The sequence below is a fragment of the Ostrinia nubilalis genome, chromosome 5 (genome assembly GCF_963855985.1).
Source record: "Ostrinia nubilalis chromosome 5, ilOstNubi1.1, whole genome shotgun sequence".
Classification (NCBI taxonomy): domain Eukaryota; kingdom Metazoa; phylum Arthropoda; class Insecta; order Lepidoptera; family Crambidae; genus Ostrinia; species Ostrinia nubilalis.
The window spans coordinates 8,534,943-8,552,608 of NC_087092.1; the positions used below are offsets into that span (position 1 = coordinate 8,534,943).

General features: G+C 36.3%; 4 protein-coding genes across 5 annotated transcripts in view; 1 reads left to right on the top strand and 3 right to left on the bottom strand.

The window, feature by feature from the left end:
* Positions 1–2,937: 2,937 nt before the first annotated feature.
* On the bottom strand, positions 2,938–9,138 carry LOC135071811 (argininosuccinate lyase). Its single transcript, XM_063965642.1, has 8 exons — positions 8,823–9,138; positions 8,369–8,566; positions 6,517–6,741; positions 6,186–6,286; positions 5,873–6,066; positions 5,422–5,765; positions 3,824–4,011; positions 2,938–3,163 (listed from the first exon to the last, which is right to left on the bottom strand). The coding sequence occupies exons 1-8, from the start codon at positions 8,829–8,831 to the stop codon at positions 2,986–2,988; spliced, it is 1,437 nt and encodes a 478-aa protein (XP_063821712.1). The 5' UTR covers positions 8,832–9,138; the 3' UTR covers positions 2,938–2,985.
* Positions 9,139–9,895: 757 nt separating this feature from the next.
* Positions 9,896–11,565, top strand: LOC135071810 (tRNA methyltransferase 10 homolog A). Its single transcript, XM_063965640.1, has 5 exons — positions 9,896–9,942; positions 10,033–10,675; positions 10,756–10,902; positions 10,991–11,096; positions 11,183–11,565. The coding sequence occupies exons 2-5, from the start codon at positions 10,157–10,159 to the stop codon at positions 11,317–11,319; spliced, it is 909 nt and encodes a 302-aa protein (XP_063821710.1). The 5' UTR covers positions 9,896–9,942; positions 10,033–10,156; the 3' UTR covers positions 11,320–11,565.
* Positions 11,566–13,550: 1,985 nt separating this feature from the next.
* On the bottom strand, positions 13,551–15,407 carry LOC135071809 (probable serine hydrolase). The gene is made up of 3 exons (XM_063965639.1): positions 14,899–15,407; positions 14,548–14,758; positions 13,551–14,316 (listed from the first exon to the last, which is right to left on the bottom strand). Exons 1-3 carry the CDS (start codon positions 15,007–15,009, stop codon positions 13,631–13,633), a joined length of 1,008 nt encoding a protein of 335 aa, XP_063821709.1. The 5' UTR covers positions 15,010–15,407; the 3' UTR covers positions 13,551–13,630.
* A 631-nt stretch (positions 15,408–16,038) lies between these two features.
* Positions 16,039–17,666, bottom strand: part of LOC135071807 (probable chitinase 10) — a 28,379-nt gene continuing 26,751 nt past the window's right edge. For both annotated transcript variants that reach the window (XM_063965637.1, XM_063965636.1), the window contains 2 exons: positions 17,161–17,343; positions 16,039–16,865 (listed from right to left, as the gene is read on the bottom strand). In XM_063965637.1, coding sequence (XP_063821707.1) covers positions 16,584–16,865; positions 17,161–17,343 — 465 coding nt within the window. In that variant the 3' untranslated portion in view covers positions 16,039–16,583. The remainder of the gene's footprint in view (positions 16,866–17,160; positions 17,344–17,666) is intronic.

Here is a 17,666-nt window from a genome sequence, read left to right on the forward strand (position 1 = left end):
TCATATACCCATTTACCTAACACCCTGTATAGAAAACATCTCAACTGTTTGATTAATTTTATTTGATAGGTATTAAATTGACAAAAATATGATAATACTATACACTATTGGATTTCAATTCGCGTATTTCGGCCTAGTGGTAAATGTCCCACACGACACATTGCTAGAACGTACTAACGACTTTACTCTGCCAAGGCATGAATTTATTGTAAATAAATATTGTCTCGTCAATGTAATTTCAGAAAATCCTATTTTTTTCTTATTTATTGCAGTTTATTGCTAAAAACCATAGTATCGTTAAAACACGTACAAAACAAAAGATTTCAATCATTAATACGTAATGACTTCGCCAGAAATTAAGCGATGCGTGAAAATTTTGTTCCCTTGTTGAATGAGACAATATCGGCATCTGTAGGTGACAGGTAAAACTCGCTTACCTCCTTGTTGGCGATGTAGGGCAATAACTCCGGTATTTCATTGAGTAGAGTTTCGTAGTCATAGTCGTTGACTTCAGGAAGGGGAACCTCTGCAGCTAAAGACGTCATCACGAGCAGTGTGGTGATGGACCATATCGCCGCAATCATTCTGGTACAAAACACGTATTTATTATGACAATATTATAGCGAACTATAGTTTCACTGAAAGGCAGTGAGAATACTCGATTGTTATATCGGCGACCAATACTTATACTAAACGATTGTATCGATCAAGCGCGCCGGTAATAAAGTATCGAATATTTAAAAGGTATCAATGAGGCGTAGCTTTGCTTATCAAGGGCGGCTTTATGTGTTCGAGCTATATTGTGTTTGCTGATGAGAAAATAATCCTCATCCTTATTACGTCTAAGCCAGTAAATGTATTTTTTAACATGAATTCATTGAACAGCAAAAAAAATGTAATTACGTTGGTGTATTACAATAACACTAACAAGCATCATATCAGGGAAGTAAATTATAAATATATCCGAAAAGAAAATAAATAAATAAATATAATAAAAATGATTTTCTAGCAACTAAGTATCAACAAAGTCGAAGATTTCGACATAATAACCCAATACAGTTTTGTTTGTGTATTGGCACGTAAGCTTTTCCAGATATTTTTATTGGTAACTTTCTATTTGTAACATGAGCACAATAATATCTAAATAAGTTTGAGTTTAATCATAAGTACTACCTATTTATTATTTTCAAATAATAATTTGAATTTTTACATATTATTAGGTATTACATTAATATAAAATTTAAACTTACCTGTTGAGCACTACTTCAAAAAGTTAAAACAACCGCAAGTCACGTTTTATTTCGTTTTACAAAATTCGCGTAGGAGCAGTGTCCACTGTTTGCTTCAGACGGAGGCAACGTTATAATGTCCACAGGCACGGTGGCTGAGCGTAGGAAAGGGGGTGGATGAGGTAACACGGGGGTGGAATCCGCCGCCGTTTTGCCGCCCTCATGCATCGGGGCGGAAAAACAGCCCACGGAGTGGTGTGCGAGACAGGTGCCAGGGTGCGCCGTCGGCATCGTACTTGACAACTCGTGAACTTTACGTCATTTTTATTTGCAGTGATGGGACATTCAATTTGTTTTCTATTTTTACATAAGAAGGTGTAGGGCTACGAGAGACGTTCTTGTTGAGTAATGCTTTAGATGTTAAGGTATAGGTATTTACGCTGCGTTACTATTGTAGGAACTAATAAGCAGTGGCGGCGTAGCATGGGTTGGCACTAGTGTCCGACCGAATGTTCGGTTTCGGTTTCGTTTTCGGTTGAGTTTCGGTAAAAACACGAGTTTCGGTTTAGTTTCGTTTTCGGTGGCAAACTTGCCGAAACTACGACCGAAACCGAATGTGCATTCGGGAGTTTCCGCGCTGTTATCGGTCATGTTCGGCGCGTTGAATGAGGAATGAATCCGATCCCGATCAGAGCCAATGTCGTGATTCGCTCGCTTGTTTGTTTGCTGTTAGTTTTGTTTTGTTGTGGTGGCGAATTTTCGAGTGATTTATTTTGAATTAGGTAAGTTTTATCTCGTTTTATGTCGTTACAACAAGAGCGGGTAGTAAACATAAAAAAAAATATTCAATGTGACTGATAAAAGTATAATCAAGTTTTATCTAACCTATACATTTTTTTTTTGGTTCGCAAATGCTATACGTAAACAAACATTAGTTAGTTAGTTATGACTATAGTGCATTTCAAGGTGATAATACTCGTATTATGGATTCAGTTTCAAAGTTCATTTTAGTATTTATCACTAAGGTATCCAAGTGGCAAGTACAGTAGATACTAACTTACGTACTACCAATTTTGTATTGAGAAATTATTAAAGTAAAAGACCCGACCATGGGACGGGTTATGTCCTGAATATTGCGAGTAATTAAAAAAAATCTAGACTATTTATTAATCCTTCTTTTTCTTTTTTAATAGGTACATAATTTGATACCTTTAAGAGTAAAAAGGCGCTTTCGTTCGTTTCAGCCGAAAGACGTCCACTGCTGGACAAAGGCCTCTCCCAAGGATTTCCACGAAGACCGATCCTGCGCCGCTCGCATCCAGGCACCTCCCGTGACCTTCACCAGATCGTCGGTCCACCTAGTGGAAGAACTTTCCTGCCCCAGCGGCCATCAGCTCTACGAGCTATGTGCCCCGCCCACTGTCACTTTATTTTATCGATTCGAAAAGGCGCTATATAAGTTCAATTTTAATGCAATTGAAAGAGAAAACAATAAAGACTGACTGATTATAATAACGTTTTCTTTATTTTTCCCTCAAAATATGAGCCTTGTAAGGAAGTTTCGGTTTCGGTTTCGGTTTCGGCCGAAACAGACACCGTTGCCGAAATTCGTTTTCGGTTTCGGTTTCGGTCGTAAAACTAGTTTCGGTCGGACACTAGTTGGCACCCGGGGCTAGGCTTGACATGTTATTTGCATTAATAACAACAACAACATTTTATTATAATACATTTATTCATTAAATATTCGTACTTCATTTTAAATTTTCTTTTTAGTGGTGCATGATACAGTTTGGGTCTGTTTAATCCAGATTGCTAAGTCATCCAGTTGCTTCTGCACAGCGGCACGCGATGTGCCTCCGGCGCTGGTGTATTGTTCCACGCTCGCTTCCCAGGAAAACACATCCCGCAGCTCTTCTTCCGTGCCAAATTCTGGACTGAAATAGAAAATATATTTTGACTATGGTGACGTAGAGTTAGCTTTTTTACAGGCGAGTCATACTCATGTTTCTTCTCTTGGCTTGGCAATATTTTACATGAAAATGTTTTCGGTGGGATTTGCTTTCTCCAGTCCAAAAGTTTTGTCTCAATCATAATTTAAGGGTTTGATACACAAACACATAGCGTGACTGCTATCTTCTTTCAAATGTAAAGCCGCACTAACATCGCGTCGCTCTAAGTCGCTAACGTGGGCTGGGAGCCCGAAGCTTTATATCGATTAAAAATATCACCGTTCCCTGTCCATTTCTCTCATTTGCATGGACACAATCAGTGGTCCCTTTTTACCATACCTGTAAATATTTGATTGTTTGCATTATTTTGAAGTAGGGTTACCCGATAATGACGGGTTGTTCATGCTCAACTGGCTTACAAGTTTGATTATTATTGGAAGCTGTGCTTAATTGGTTTTAAAGATTGAAGTGAAAATTCAATACCGTGGTAGATACATTGTCATAAAGCAATCTCTTGGGCACAGGTAATTATTTAAAAAAATACCTACGTACTTGTTATCTCCATATTCTTTTGGAGGAAACAATATACGATTAAAATATTTTTTATGAACAATATTAGCTACGTAAATGTAAAAGGACAGTTACCAAATCGCGACGTATTCGCAGTACGGCATGGTCCGCAAGTCGAGGTGGAGGGCCGCGGCGCGTCGCAGCGCGGCGCCTACAAGATGGTGCGCGCGGCGGAACGGCACTCCGCTGCGGACCAGTGCGTGGGCCAGGTCCGTCGCTAGCATGCCTGGTTCGAGCGCGGCGAGTGCCTTATCGGCGTTCACCTGGTAAGTTAATTATTTGTTGTTTTCGTTAAGTTTCAAGCTCTGGAATAATTAATGGTTCATATGTTATAGTCAAACCTCGAACTTCCGGCACTCCTAGGTTTAACTAGTCAATCCTCAGGTCTGACTAGAAGTCTTAGTCAAAGCCCAAACATTTCGGCCTTTGACTAAATAATGTTAGTCAAACCTAGGAGTAACTAATTTGGTCAGGCAAAGGTCGAAACTCAATTTAATGAAATCGGGGTTTGACTAGTCAAACCTCAATTAAGACTTTAAACTAAACTATACTTTATTCTGATCTTGAACTTATTGCATAGGCGTTACGGTCGGTTTTCACGTGCACGCGCAGCTGTCTCTTTAGGTAAAGGTACGAGTAACTAAACTTATTTACTGAGGTTGTTTGTCAGTGTTTCTAGATCGATCTTGAAATTACTAATTTTTAGGGTTCTGTTACCTTAAATTAAAGGATAAAGAGTTAAAACGCGACCCTTAGCGACAACCTTTAGCGAATTCATAGTAGACTTCGTTAAAGGTTGTCTGTCACCAAGCTCGTATCTCATGAATCATTCTCAAAATATTTAGTTTTTTATTCACCTTAAAAATAAATAGTTTTAGTTATTATCTTGCTGTGTACCTACTTGCATCGAATAAATATTTTTCTTTCTTTCTTTCTTTCTAAATATTTAAGAGGGGCTCCCATACATCAAACGTGACTTGTTGCAGTTTTCTACTCGATATTAAAACGTAAACAGGTGAACCCTTGAAATATTATTTAGTTGCATATCTATTTTAAAAATAAATCATAAAATTAAAATAAAATAAATATTTATGGGGGGCTCCCATACAACAACAAAGTCTCACGGAACCCTTCGTGAGCGAATCCGACTCGCACTTGGCCGGTTTTCTATTTGCCGTCTACTTTTGACCGAGTCTGCCAGTCGTTTCTAGGATTGACTAGGCAAAGCTTGAAACAGATTATTTTAGTTTCGACGTTTGACTGAACAGTTTAGGCACTTCTAGGTTTGACTTAGTCAAAGGCCGAAATAAGAATTCACTTCGGGGTTTGCCTGAAGGCCTTGGTCAAACCTAGGATAGACCAGTCATTCCGCGAAGAGACTGCATATCGACCTTTGACTATGACACATATAACAAACTTGATAAATGCCTGCATCAGTACACATTTTACTACTGGTAACTTGATAGATTTTCTTTCATGCTACGTGCAGCTTTGTGATGCTAAGTTTTCAGTACAATTTATTAAAACAAACTTTGTCGTTTAATTATCCAAAAACTTTGTATACAAAAACGCGTATCTTTGTGAGGTTTTCTTTGCAAATTTTTGTAATAATTATTACTAGTTTGATTGTGTTCTTTATCTTCTTACGGAATATACGGTAGTTACGAGCTTACCTCCATCGTATCAATGGACCCAGTTACGACCCTTAAACAATCCAGTAGTTTGTCGTAAGACTTGAACAGCAGCTCTTTATCAGACTGCAGGTCCTTGTTGTAGGTACTTGGCAGGCCTTTCAGAACGCAGCTGAAAGCCATTGAAACGCCTAACATCAGGCCTGCCGCTCCTCGCACAAGTTCCAGGCCATCAGGGTTCCGTTTCTGGGGCATTAAACTCGATCCGGTAGAGAACTGATCAGAGAACCGGACGAAACTGAACTCTTGGGAACTGTAAATGATTAAATCCTCAGCAAGCCTGCTAAGATGCAAGCTACACAATGATGCCCAATTCAGAAATTCCACTGAAACAAAAACGCATCTAAATTAAAAACTCGAAACAGTTATCTTGAGATTTTTTTTGATAATTACAATTAATAAAAAAAAATGAGTCGTAACGTAATGAACCAACCAATATGATCCCTGGAACTGACAGCAAACATGGAATTTGGTGTGATATCCTCAAATCCCAAGTCTTTTGCTAATCTAGCTCGGTCGATGGGGAAGGCACACCCCGCTATTGCTCCGCTGCCGAGGGGAGAGCGGGATAAACGGCTCCTTTGCTCCTCTAATCTCGCCACGTCATCATGCAGTGGCCAGGTGTGACTATCATACAACAAGATAAATATGATTAATAATATTAGCACTTTCAAATGTGGTTATTGCTGATAGCCGTTAACGATAGCATGATTTATGATAAGTAAAATAAATAAAAGGTGAAAAACCTTAGAAGAAAATGACTCCAGCGTATTGGTTGTGCGCGCTGTAAATGGGTGTAACCCGGTGCAATGATGTCTATTTCTTTTTGTGCTCTTTTTACAAGAACCTGTAATCAATTTAACATTTAATATTGTTAGTTTATTTGCTCATTGTAACTAACAGATGATCTGTTACAGATCGTACTCAGAAATAAGTTGACACAAACGATCAGTTTCTTTAAAAACTTAATTCTGGGTGGAACTATTGGCTATTGTAATGTCTATTTAGCTATGGCTAAACGCTTTACGCGTTTCTTTATTACACCACGTATATTTCGTTATACGAACAAGTCCATACCATAATAAGCTCTAAAAGGCTACCGTGCAGTCGTTGCATAGAGGCCATCATCCACAGCCTGGTATCGGTAGCTGACTGGTCGTTGCGGCTGCGCGCGGTGTGCAGGCGCAGCGCGGCATCGCCCGCGTGCACGTGCAGTCTTCGCTCCACCGCCGAGTGGATGTCTTCTTCGGGGTCATTTAGACACCCGTGTTTAGTCAGCTCTTCTTCTATCTCCTTCTCAACCTGTAATTTTGCAGTTCAGACGGTTCATAGACTGCCTGTAGAATTTCGTTTGTCAGTTTATTACTAGCTTAGCTGTGCCTGCGACTTCGTACGCGTGAAAACCGTTTTAATATTTTTTGCCGTTTTCGCAACATTTTTAGCGATTATCATTCAAACAAATTAACTCTTCAGCTTTATAATATTAGTATATTATGTAGATTCCGTCCCAGATGCGGCTTGTAGGTTGAAATCACAGGTTCAAATATTTTCTGGAAACCAAACTATTATTTGAGTATTTCTCAAAAAAAATGTACGTAACGAAACGGTAGTAACGAAATAGTAAGGCCATAAGGCTTGTTATACATTGGCGAAATATTGTGAATGCTCTTCATTTATTCAATTCGAAATATTTGTAAGTATGCACCCAAATACGGGGTAATATTAAGGGGTTAGAAATAAAATAAGGGAGTAATCATTCATACAATTTTAATAAAATTATTTTTGTTCCATCATGTTTATCCATTTTGAGTCGTTCTCTGTAAGCTTTTTGCCTTTCGGCATTGGTTTTTGGCGGCATTCCTAAAAAAACAAAAGAAGTAATCACATAAAAACGTAATCTAAATGATTTGATAATTTTTTGCTGGTGGCACTTCTGTAAAGCAGATAGTATCCAATCCTTTTGTTATTAACGCTCTATATTTTTTGAAATAAATTAAGTAGTGAATATTACTATGCTTAGTCAGGTAATAACAGTTATACACTCAGCATTATGTTGTACTTTTTCGTAACGTAACGAAATTCGTAAAAAACGTAACGAAATATTAGACAAAATGAGATCAGAAACAAGTATTTTTTTGATAAAATTTGTTACAGCCAATATAAAAGCTTACTAAATGTTCGTACCACACGGTTTACAAAAAATGGTTAAATGAAGACTTACCGTTCTATATAAAATCGCTGATTTTACTGCCTGTTACGAAAAAGTAATCCCACAAAACACACACGTTTTCACTAATTTTCGCGATAGATGTTATGGCGGAGACGTCAGGCCAACAGCCATTCAGAGTGCAGCTATTGTGGTCCGTGTAAAATAAATACGGTATTGTTCAGAAACCATGGGAAAGTAGAAATAAATCGTAACTAAAGAGTAAATAACGAAATAGTAAATGAGAGCGACTCATTTTGTTTTTTTGCTTTAAATTGCCAATTCATTATGACACCCCATAGAAAATCAATTTGATACAGAAACTGCGATTACTGTAGAACGATAATACAAAGAAATTTACAATAATTTAGTTACGTATCGCATTTTATGAAACAAAAATACATGAAAAAGCTAGGGTGGCAAACAGGTTTTTGTATGAAAGGTAAAAAAGGACTATTTTTAAAATATCTAAATATTTGGTAATAAGCAGGATTATAGCTATAATTCTTCGTTATCTTAAAGATTAATAGTCATCCTTCAAAATTGTGTGTGTGTTTTTATTGTGTGATGATTTATAAATATAAAACTTTTGAACTGTTTCAAAGCACACTTTTTTTTTTCAAAATGTACATTTTTTTTGAGAAATACTCATTTCCGATTGCCGCAGTCCAAACTTACAACGTTCTTCCCCAAACTTACAAAACTCAATTCACCTCAACTCACCTTCGCGAGTCCTTCTTGTATGGCCTGGTGGTCGTCGTGGGACAGTAGACCGCTGCGGTGCAGCTCCCGGGCCCAGCACTGGCTACCGCGGATGTCTTCGCGATACAGCCGGCTATCGACGCTCAAGGAATCGTTCAGCCGACGCAGAACTGCTGACGGCTCCTCCTCGAAACACCCACCCCATAACTGGTATCTATCCTGAGGGTAATTGAGTGAAGTAGACATATGAGTGAAGATATTATGGTTTTGTCTAATCTATTGGTTCTTAGGCCTCAGTTTAGCAGCTATAGATTAGACTTATCTACAATATCGTAGAATGAAATGCATTCAAACGGTTCAACGATCTCGGAGCGGTCTGCGGCTGAAGGCAATTATTGATTTGTATTTCTGTCTGCGTATGAAGTTTGAATAACTTAACGATAACTTGATATTTATACAATTTTAAATTACTTACTGCGGACATGGTAGACTACGACAAAATTTAAGCGTAAACTAACCACAAGAGTAGGTACTCACGTGATAATGTGAAATCGTTTATTTAGAATGGTTTGTTTATTCTGAGAACTTAATTATCTCGTGACAATTCTGTTGTTATCTTATAAACGGGTTAAATAGGTTAAATATTTAACTTGCCAATCATGAGATATCATAATCATATGTTTGAAGAGTTGCATGGACTCAAATGCAATGCCTTTATTGATGCAATCTCAAAAATAGTTTTCTGACTTTTTTGGAAAGCCTATGCTCGTCTACGCCTACGCTAAGATGCTCGTTTCGACGAGCATCTTAGGCTAATTTATTAGCGTAGGTAGGCTTTACTTTCGCGTCATTTAAAGACCGAATTAATCAGATTCAGCCGTCAGCGGTTTAATTAATGCTAGCGCAGCTGGCGCTGCTACACTACACACGTCGGTGCTTCGACAACGTCTTCCAGGCATACCTACTCTGACTGATTGAGCGGTCGAATGCTCTTGTACCTCCGTACCTCCGCCTCCGCTCTTAATTCCATGTCGCGCTTAGATTAATAGTCGCGCGCGCTTGTGACTTATTGAGCAGTTAATGTCAACTGTTCCAGCAGTGCCTCAAAGCTGTGCAATGGCAGCTTCAAAGCTGTTGACTATGACTGCATGAGCGGTCCGTGTATTCTTAGTCCGTTACTGGCGGACCTTAGTGTATCGGCTGATTCTTCATACAAATTTAATTAGAATCGGGCCTAACTATCGGCCGACTAAAAGAACTAAGACTAAAAGCTGTGCTAAAAAGTCTGTACATAGGTAGGTCAGTAGAGAGTCATTTAGTACAGAGAGTGTATCGTTCGTTCGAGACATCCAATAAATCTCATCTGTGCAATAAATCATTTTATTTTATCGATATCGATAAAATTTACTGACATTTCTTTAGTCGTCAGATCAGACCTTATTGGATAACTAGGTAATTAAAGTTGGTAACTACTTTTATTCTCATAATATTGTCGTTGCCTGGTTTGTAGTGGTAAATTAAAAAAAGTAATGTTTTGAAATTTTGACAGTGACAGTGACAGCTCGGAGCTCATGTTTTGATTTGAACGTTTAGCGGTGAGGTTATGTTGTTGGTCAAATAGATTTATTTAAATTATTAATTCAGGATAAATGTGCTATTTGATTGATAATTAATGTGTAATTCAGTATCACATTTGGGAAAAAACACAAGTTTGTACAATTTATTTATGTAATTAAACACTATTGGAGTCTTGACGAATCATATTGGATGTTGTTTACTAAATTAGAGATCTTCTAATTTTGTGGCAAAATGACAGAGGATTCCTTACAAATAGCTCCAGAAGAAGCAGAAGCCGTCGGTACTCCGACCGGCTATCGTCAGTATACTCTTTTTGATATAAGTACCGATCCTGGTCTAAAGGATGACGATGGTAACGAACTACCAAGACCATTCAATAAAAACCAAATGCGCAAGTGGCTGAAAAAAGTTAGATGGGAAACCCATAAAGCTGAAAAACGAGCTAAGGAAAAAGCGCGGGCAAAAGAAAGGCGCAAGGAAGCTCGAGAAGCCAACATAGATTTAGGCCCGAATAGAAAATCCTTAAAGAAAATGAAATTTGAAAAGTCTAAGAAAAATATTGGAATAATTATAGACCTAAGTTTTGATCATCTAATGATGGAAAAGGACAGGTATAAAGTCATCAAACAGATTCTGAGATGTTATTCAATAAATAGAAGATCCAACACACCTCTTCAATTTCATGTAACTAGTTTTGGGGAGAAATCTAAAAATGATATTTCCAGACATAATGGATATGAGAATTGGGATGTAAGTCTAACTATAAAGTTAAATATAGAATTGTTAAAAGCATTATAATTATATTGTTTCTAACTATACATTGTTTTTAGGTTGAATTTCATGAAGAATCTTATTTGGATGTTTTCCCAAAAGAAAAATTAGTTTACTTATCTAGCGAGTCTGAGAATGTCATTGAAAATTTTGAAGATGACACTTTTTATATAATTGGTGGATTGGTAGATCACAATAAACACAAAGTGAGTAATGTAATATCAGCATAATTTATTTATCCAAAAATTTTTGGAGCAATGTAATATTTTACAATATAAAATTATTCATTTTCAGGGTTTGTGTCATACAATAGCCACAGAGCAGGGCATTAGACATGGGCAGCTTCCTTTAGATAAATATGTTAATATGCAAACAAGAAAGGTTTTAACAATTGACCATGGTAAATATATATTTTGTTACTTATGAACTTCTGAGTATTATACATTTTCAATATTCAATACTTATTTGAGAATTTTTTTGTTACAGTTTTTGAGATAGTGCTGAAAGTTTGTGAGGGCGTGTCTTGGCAAGATGCTCTGATCAAAGTGCTACCAGTTAGGAAAGGAGTCCATGTTTGTGACAACATTAGTAATTCTAGTTTAGATGACAGTGACAAAACATAATTTTACTCTTAATGTTAGTTTTTGTATTATTATAACAAAAAATATGTATGTTCCTTTAGACGAACAGCATTATATGCTAGTCTCATAACAACACAGCCCATAGGGTTAATGTAAAAGTGTAATAATAAAGCAAATAAATAACAATTTTTGTGCATTTTTACAAACTATTCTAATAATATTAATCAGGTATTTAAGTACAATAGTTTTTACATAAAGTGCATAAATAAATATTTGATTCTAAAAAAATCCTAGGGTATTTCTTGGTACATTTTTAGCAATTTCAGTAAGTTGGATCTATCTTACAATAATTTTCAGTATTTAGGATTTGTTATATTTCTTACAGAAAGTTTTAAAACTGCAAAAATACTGTAATGATAACAAAAAAATAATTTCCTTTGGATTGCTATCATAACTATTAAATAATTTTATTTATAAACTTTCTTCTTCGGCCATTTGGTGTAGTGGTTCAGAACGGACTACTATGCCGAGAGGTCCCGGGTTCGATTCCCGGCCGGGCAGAAATTGAAACGATAAATTTCAATTTCTGTGACGGGTCTGGGTGTTTTCTATGTATAATATTATGTATGTATTTACAAAAAAAAAGTATTTAAGTATGTTTATATCCGTTGTCTAGTACCCATAGTACAAGCTTTGCTTAGTTTGGGACTAGAGGCGCAGTGTAAAATGTCCAAGGATATTTATATTTATTATTTATATTTATTTATTTATATTCTTTCTTACTGTTTTTTATTTGGTTTTCTCTTTTGACTATCTGTGTTTTCGGCGCCAAGATTGTTTTCCAAGAATCTTTGGTTGTCCTCAATTATACTCATTTATTAATATTTATTACAAATTAATGAACACTTACTAAATAGTGTGCTTTAACTCAGTGAATTTATTACCGACACACAGTGTGTTATGGGACTGTAAAAACGGACATTCTCATTGATTTGATGAAACGTATAGAGCTCAGTTATACAAACATGATAGTAAAACTCCCGTTTGAAAATTCCACGTAGTTTTCGCGGTATCAAAATTCAAAGTTACCTATTTTTTTACTTCAAAATTATAAAAAAATAATTTCACTCGTTAACTAATAACATTTAATTCAGAATTGTTATAATACTTCATAGAGCTCTTAAAACTACACGTAATAAGCGTATTAAGTGCTTCGTAAACGCATTCAGTTAATTAGGAAAAATGATTTTAGTGATTTTTGTTTTTATTTTTTTTCTCAATTATACCTTAATATATGCAAACATTTTTAATTGCAAAATATAGTCTGATATTTAATCTAATTATATTAATAAAATTAGCTTTAAACTCCGTGATATATTTGAGAAAAAACATAAAACGTCTTAATAAAATTTTTACGAGTCTAGGGTCGACAATTTTGGAAGGAATAATTCATGTCTAAAAAGTTTCAAATCCCGCCTGTTATGTGCATAGTGTTGAAGGTTCTTAAAAGTCACATTCACATTGTTTTTAACCGACTTCAAAAAAAGGAGGAGGTTCTCAAGTCGAGTCTTTTTTCTTTTTTAACACTCTTATATTAACTTAAGTTGTATGTAAGTAACTAACTAAAAAAGTATGTAAACAAATCTAGGAAGTCGAATTTATCCTACCTTTAATAATTTTCTCATCGATTTGAAACCTATGTAAATCGAATGTCAATACAATAATTTTGTACAATCGAGCTGATGATATTTAAACATCCAAAAGAAATATTGCTATTAAAAAGTGATGGGAAATTTACAATTCTATATGGCGCATATTTTCAATTTGATTTTCCTCAAATATATCACGGAATTTAAAGCTGATTTTTTTTATACAATTAGATTAAATATCAGACTATATCTTGCAATTTAAAATGTTTGCATATATTAAGGTATAATTGAGAAAAAAAATAAAAACAAAAATCACTAAAATCATTTTTCCTAATTAACTGAATGCGTTTACGAAGCACTTCATACGCTTATTACGTGTAGTTTTAAGAGCTCTATGAAGTATTATAACAATTCTGAATTAAATGTTATTAGTTAACGAGTGAGAATATTTTTGCATAAATTTGAAGTAAAAAAATAGGTAACTTTGAATTTTTATACCGCGAAAACTACTTGGAATTTTCAAACGGGAGTTTTACTATCATGTTTGTATAACTGAGCTCTATACGGTTCATCAAATAAATTAGAATGTCCGATTATACAGTCTCATAACATACTGTGCGACAGGATAATAAATTACTAGCAATTGTAATCATTTATTACATGTTAAAATAAAATGTATCATTATACCTATTTTGGTATTAGATTTAGATACGTAGATTGTGTTTCTTCATAAACTGCTCTATTAGCGGTGCTAGCCTTTCAGGGTTGTTTAAATGCACGTGGTGAGTTCCCGGCACGAAATGTATTTCGTAGTTTTCGTTGTTGCCCGCAATCACTTCACGCATCTCTATTGAAAACTCGTCCGACGCGTACGGAGAATCTATGGCTTTTATGTACAATGTTGGACATTTAAGTCTTCTCACGAGAGCTTCCACGAATTTTTTGTTCTCCGGTTGAAACAAGGCCTGTTTTAGTCTAGAATCCCTCGAAAAATAATATTTTGTGGGGTCTTTTGCTGATGGTTTTGCTCCACGTTTTATGAGGTATTTAACGCTTTCTAGGGCAACTGATTTTTTTGTACTTAAATGCCATATTTTTTCGAGTTCTTCCATCGGATACGAGGGCGGTTCTTCATCTAAACGTGTCTGCGCTATTTCAATTTTTCTTAATATAGTCGGATACCTTTCCACAAGGGGATTCAGATCAAAATCGTCGTAGATAAGACTGTCTACTGCTACGTAACAGTCGACCTCGTCCGGAAATACGCTACCAAATCGTAGACTTCCTATTGATCCCATGGAATGACTGAGCAGTGACACTTTGTCCCACTTGAAGTAGTTTTTCAGGTACAAGATCAGCCGTGGAAGCTCCCAAGTATAGTAATGCATACCTGGAATAAGTAAAATTAAAATGTAGGTATCAGTTCATCTATTTCAAACTCACGTAATATGCACATATTTAGCGTAGAGAACAATACGGTTTTACTAATTAATGACGTAAACAGATAATTATGATCTGCGTCAAGTAAATACCAATCCAGTAATAAGTAGGCCTACTTAGGTGTTCTACTAAACGGTTCAATTTGATATAATCCTTAATCAAATGTAATTTATTGATTTACCTGCGGGAATGCGAGATGAGAATCCATGTCCAGGGAAGTCGATAGCTAAAATGGAGCGGTTTTTGCATAACATGGGAGCGAGCGTGTCCCAAGTGCCGGCGTTGTCCTGCCAGCCGTGTAGCGCCAGGATCGGCCGGTCTTGGTCACTGCCCCACAACTTGGCCGCTATGTGACCATACTGTATGGGTATTTGGATTTCTTTTGTGGGAACCTGGAAAAACAAGCAAATGTTTTTATTAAAAATAAAATTTGGTTCCATTCGAAAAATCTATTAGTCAAATAATGATAAATCTACTACTGAACTGAATAATATTTGTAATACAATTCCATACATTTAATAAAATAACTTACCTCTGGCTTAGTATGTAAATTATGACTTTGAATATTTGCTAATATTGCTATTGGTTTTCTACAATATGAGTTAGAATTAAAAATTGCGCGAAAACATAACCCACGTGCCATTATGGCAAAGTTTTAAAAAATATTATTTATCACATACAAATTAAATAATAATTTTATGTTAGAAAACGTCTCTTTGTTCTGTTAACACCTTTTGTTTAGACGGCGATGAAACACTAAATTCCTCGGTTAATTTTAACCCACAATTGCTTCATTTATTGATTATATTTAAGGTAGAGCTTCCACAGTTTGAATGATCAAATTTCACTAAATCAAACAATTTTGTAGAAAAGTTTGTGTGAAGAATAATATTTCGTAATATTTAACATTTATAACACTGTTTATAACGTAACATCACGGATAACCTAACGCGATGACGTACGGATCGAGAATAATGGCAGGGCCATGCGCCGAGACCTTGGCTGGTAGCAACGCGACGCGCCTCAAACTCAAACTCCGCCGCTACGTAACGCAGTGAATTTACAATTTTGCAGTCACGGTGGACTTTAGCCTCTACAATCCCACCTCGTATTGAATCAACCTGAATGATGTCATACATGAAATTGTTTTGTAATAAAATACTTATGTAAGGGCTATTATGAGGTACGATGTATATTTATTACCTCATAATAGCCCTTACAATAAGTACTACACCAAGATTAATTTCTTGAAATACATTTTTGTTCCTTTTGCTTTTGCCTATTTCGCTACCCGAAAATTTATACAAAGTTACTCTATGCCCGAGAATCAAAACTGAATGTTTCTGAAAATGCTCTACCGAAATTACCTACCCGGAAATTAATGGTTCATCATGTAGTAACACGTTATTATTGGAATGATTAAGTATAATAGCATAGAATAAAATGTGATAAGAAAGATATTTAAGTCGGTCCTTATCATAAGACATCTAACACGTTAGAAAAGATAGCGATATTGTACTGATACTGACAGGTGCCTACTCAAGCACACGGAAGTTTATACCTAGCCTAGGTATATCTTTTAAATTATATCAGCATTCAGTGGGGATGCATTTAGTAAATTAGTACATATCTATTGTTTTTTATCTTCTTATGATGAAATAAAACATGCCAACACATTTTGAACATTTATTTCTTCAAAACAATGTTATTGTTATTTTCAAACAACTAACCCACAGAAACAGATAGTTGCGTGCATGCACGAAACGATTTTACATTAACATTGTTTTCTTTGCAATTTTACTCAAAATGACAATTGCAGTAATCGTATTTCGATAAAAATATGATAAAATTATTGTCAAGTCAAATAGAATTCAAAGATGTAGTATAAAATTACTTCGATAAAAAATAAAAATATCACAAAATAAGTATATTTTCTTGAGTTGTTTTTACATTTTAAAATCCTTAATTTTACAAACGTAGTTGGTAAAGCTACGTCTTTTAATATAAATTACAATAATTATAAACATAAGTACTACTTACTCTTTGTTAATTACAAGAACGAAGTCGTGTCTGAAAAATACTGTAAATACAAAAAAATATTGAGTGGAACAAGGGTAAATTAAAAATAAGCAAGTACCTATTGAACGATAAAAAATGTTTTCAGTCTCGTTCTCATTTCCAAATGCTAGCGTGGCTATTCCTAGTCTAAAGTTATTACTATTCTGAGTTACAGAGGGTAGGCGGTATGTTGGGGTCGAGTAGACCTTGCCGTAGCGCGGCCAATAGAGGGTTGGGTTCGCAGGAGCAAAGCGCGCGGAAGTCGTCTAGATCGAGTGCCCATAGTGCGGCGCCCCTCAGGCCAGCTGTCGCGGCGCTCGCTCCCACCCGATGGATCTCCTCTGGCCGCAAGTACGAGGCCCATTGAGATCGGTGCACAGCGAACGTACCGTCCTCAGTACGAGTCTCCTCCCAGCTGCTACACTTCGACCCCGGACATAGCTGCGATAAAAAACGATATTGCTGAGTCATCACCACGAAAGAAAGAGCTGAACAAGTTTGTGTGAATTTGGACTTAGTAAATTTTTTTATCTTCAGAATAAAGATAGAGCAGGCATATCTCAGCTATAAATAACTAATACGTGACGATGACATGCCGAAAAAGGTACTTGTTATTTACACATCACTAACACGGTATCTAAAAGAAAATATTTTATGAAACCAACTTGCGTCATTCTTAGCTTAGCAGTCAACAGTCTGCGGACTCTATCTACCCTACAACATTAAAACTACAAACCTCGTAGAAAGCAAGGAATCCAGGGACCCTGGTGAAATGCCCGGGGATGCCTGGTCCCGTGACGGGCGACTGTATGTGCTTGTGGGCAGTGCTGCGTAGCGTGTAGGAGCGCGCGTAAGCCGGGACGCCTATCACGAGTTTTTCAGCGGGCACCACGCTCGACCAGTATGCCAAGGAAGAGTTCTGGAAAAAATGACTGTTAAAAACTTCTGTTCTGTTTTTAAACTAAGAGAGAATGATTGCCGACTGCAGAAACAAGACGACTTTAAAGAACACAGTATGTGATCTGATGGTCACCTTATCTTTCTAAGGAAATTGGTGTAAAATAAACTGTTTTAAAGGTGGACCGACGACCTCATAAAGGTAGCGCGAAGGCGCTGGACGCAGGCCGCCACCAACCGGCCATTGTGGAAATCATTGGGGGAGGCCTATGTTCAGCAGTGGACGTCCTATGGCTGAAAATGATGAAGATGATGAAACTGTTTTATACGGTAGCCATATTTTTT

What these genes read in the sequence shown, in the direction of transcription:
- LOC135071811 (XM_063965642.1), bottom strand. An exon ending in TGGAGTCATTTTCTTCTAAG is followed by an intron (nt 6,067 to 6,185) that starts GTTTTTCACCTT and finishes GTTGTATGATAG; the next exon opens with TCACACCTGGCCACTGCATG. An exon ending in GGTCCATTGATACGATGGAG is followed by an intron (nt 4,012 to 5,421) that starts GTAAGCTCGTAA and finishes TTAACTTACCAG; the next exon opens with GTGAACGCCGATAAGGCACT.
- LOC135071810 (XM_063965640.1), top strand. Translation starts at nt 10,157, where the DNA reads ATGACAGAGGATTCCTTACAAATAGCTCCAGAAGAAGCAGAAGCCGTC. An exon ending in ATGGATATGAGAATTGGGAT is followed by an intron (nt 10,676 to 10,755) that starts GTAAGTCTAACT and finishes CATTGTTTTTAG; the next exon opens with GTTGAATTTCATGAAGAATC. An exon ending in GGTTTTAACAATTGACCATG is followed by an intron (nt 11,097 to 11,182) that starts GTAAATATATAT and finishes TTTTTGTTACAG; the next exon opens with TTTTTGAGATAGTGCTGAAA.
- LOC135071809 (XM_063965639.1), bottom strand. Translation starts at nt 15,009, where the DNA reads ATGGCACGTGGGTTATGTTTTCGCGCAATTTTTAATTCTAACTCATAT. An exon ending in ATTTACATACTAAGCCAGAG is followed by an intron (nt 14,759 to 14,898) that starts GTAAGTTATTTT and finishes TTGTTTTTCCAG; the next exon opens with GTTCCCACAAAAGAAATCCA. An exon ending in CTCATCTCGCATTCCCGCAG is followed by an intron (nt 14,317 to 14,547) that starts GTAAATCAATAA and finishes TACTTATTCCAG; the next exon opens with GTATGCATTACTATACTTGG.